Consider the following 2,354-nt stretch of genomic DNA (forward strand, 5'->3'; position numbering starts at 1 on the left):
ACCCCGGCCTGGCACCCATGCCTGGCACAGAGCGGGCACCCTGGCTGCACGTCCTCTGGGTGCAGCCTTGCAGCTCCCCAGGGCCGGCCCCATGCAGCAGGTCCCCACCTGCCAGGGCCCGGGCTCCAGCTGCTCCCTGACCAAGTTCCAACAAAGCAAACCGGAGTCTCCAAAGAAGAGGACTTTAATCAAAATGGGGGAGAGGGGGTTGTTTGTACAGGACAGTAAAAACAGTATAAATAACAAGCCGGCTTTTCCAAGCCTTTCTGGCCTCGAAAGAGAGCTGCAGGTGTGCTGCAGCACATGGCACGAGCACCAGGCGCCCCACAGGGAGGCTGCCCCCGCCTCGCAGCCTCACTTCCCTCCCAGCCTGGATCTCCCCCGCAGCGCGCAAAGCAGCCCAGGATGCCCCCAGCCCCGGGTGACTTGCTGCTCCGTATCCCTTCCCCTGCCCCGGGCTCCCATGCGCCCAGCTGGGAGTGTTGTGGAGGGGGCAGGCAGCCAGGGCAGCACGGGGTGGAGAGCGCAGCAGCCGGGTGGGTCCCAGTGCAGCACACCTGCGTGAGCCCAGCAGCGGGACAGGTCGGCGCATCGCTCCCCTGCCATCCTTTGCAACACACCTGAGCTTGGCACGGTGCTGCTCCTCCAGGTACCCCTGCCTGAGCTCCTTCCCATCCCCACGTGCTGGGGGGGACCGAGCCTGTTGAACCCCTGTGCACCCAGGGTGGATTTTCCCTCAGCAGTTGAGCCAGCTCAGTCAGGGCCTCAGGCTGCAGCAGAAGGGCTCGCCGGGCTGGCATGCCCCGGAGGCTTGGGACGCAGGCGTGGAGAGCGAGCGGCTCTCCCCTGGTGCCCCGACAGCCTTCCACGGGGAAGCCGGGTCCCAGCCAGGACGGTCCTAGCTCGGATCCCCTGGGCCAGTCTCGGACTTTTCCGCCCAAGATCAGCCTCGTGCCACGTCTGCAGAGTCTGCTCCGCGGCCTGGCCCCCGGGGGTCCGGGGCCGTGCGGGCGGGCGCCGGAGCCTGCATCGCGCTCAGCAGGTGCGGCTGCTCCTCGGCCCTCCGCCCGGCTCGCAGGGACGACAGCCCCGGCTCTCTATTTTTAGCTTGTGCTTTTAAAAAGGCCAGCTTCTCTCGGGGCGGCTGCGTCCAGTGCTGGAGTCCAGGGCTCTGCGATCCGGGCAGGAGGCGAGGAGCTGCAATTCAGAGCCCCCCGCTTGTTTCCAGGGGAGCCCTGCCGGACCCGCGCAGGAGACCAGACGCCCCCGGCCCGGGGAGCTGCTATACGTTGGAGACCTTCTGGGGCTCCCGGGCCTGCCGCAGCCCGTACAGCCACTTGATGACGCGGGCGTTGCGCTCGACGACGGAGATGCCGTAGGGGATGCGCTCGGGCGGCTTCTCCTCCAGCGTGGCGGCGCTGCGCTGCGAGCGGGCGCCCTCCGAGCTGGCCGTGCTGACGCTGTGGAACTTGACGGACACGATGTCGGAGCTGGCGCGGGCGAAGTGCTCCACCCCCATGTCCCGCACGTCCTCGGGGTCCAGCCCGCAGTAGTTGAAGAAGCGCTCCAGGTCGGCCGTGGCCCGCGAGTACCGGTCGCTCAGGTCCGACTTGGAGCGGTGCAGCAGCGTTTGCCGCCGGGCGCCGTCTGCCCGCCCGTCCTGGGGGCTCGGCAAGCCCAGCGGGCTGGCAGGAGGGGCCCGGGCCTTGGCGGGCGACGCGGGCGCCGGGGTCACTGGGATGGCCGGAGCCCCCCGGGCTCGCAGGGCCCCGCAAGGCCGGACGTCCACACGGCGCACGGCCACCGTGCTGGAGGGCTTGGAGGCGCCGGAGCTCTCCGACAGCTTGCTCGTGCCCTCCGTGGGTGCCTTCCCGCGCGGCGTGCCCGGGGGCTCGGGCGTCTCCGCCTTCCACTTGCGCTCCATGCCCAGGGGGCTCTCGGGCTTGGGGAAGGGCAAGGGGCTGTCGCAGAGGTTGATGAGGTTGTTGAGGATCTCCAGGTTCAGGGAGGGCTTGGGCCCGCAGGCCTCCACCCGGCGCCCCCCTGGTGGGGTCCGGCGGCTCGGGGTGAGCACGGCCTTCCGCACGCTGGGCGCGAAGAGCGGCTGCTTGAGCACCAGCGGCTTCACCGGCTCCTGCTTGGTGCTGGCGACCTGCTGGCTCTTGACGTACTTGGCCTTGTCGGCCTCCAGCCGCTCCACCGCGCTGGGCTTGCGGGCGCCGGTCTCCGCCTGCCGCCGAAAGTACTCGGGGCCCTTGTTGAGGATGCGGAAGGGCATGGCCGAGGTGAAGGGCGCCGTGCTCGACACCCCCTTCATCGCGTGGCCGGCCTGCAGGGCCTCCACGGGCCGCGCC

General features: G+C 69.8%; 1 protein-coding gene across 1 annotated transcript; it reads right to left on the reverse strand.

Annotated features, from left to right (window-relative positions):
- Window positions 1–858: 858 nt before the first annotated feature.
- On the reverse strand, window positions 859–2,343 carry FAM110A (family with sequence similarity 110 member A). Its single transcript, XM_019539448.1, has one exon. It carries the CDS (start codon window positions 2,315–2,317, stop codon window positions 1,283–1,285), a length of 1,035 nt encoding a protein of 344 aa, XP_019394993.1. The 5' UTR covers window positions 2,318–2,343; the 3' UTR covers window positions 859–1,282.
- Between the last annotated feature and the right edge of the window lie 11 nt (window positions 2,344–2,354).

This window comes from Crocodylus porosus, unplaced genomic scaffold, assembly GCF_001723895.1.
Source record: "Crocodylus porosus isolate Cpor-Errol unplaced genomic scaffold, CroPor_comp1, whole genome shotgun sequence".
In the NCBI taxonomy this organism is placed as follows: Eukaryota; Metazoa; Chordata; order Crocodylia; family Crocodylidae; genus Crocodylus; species Crocodylus porosus.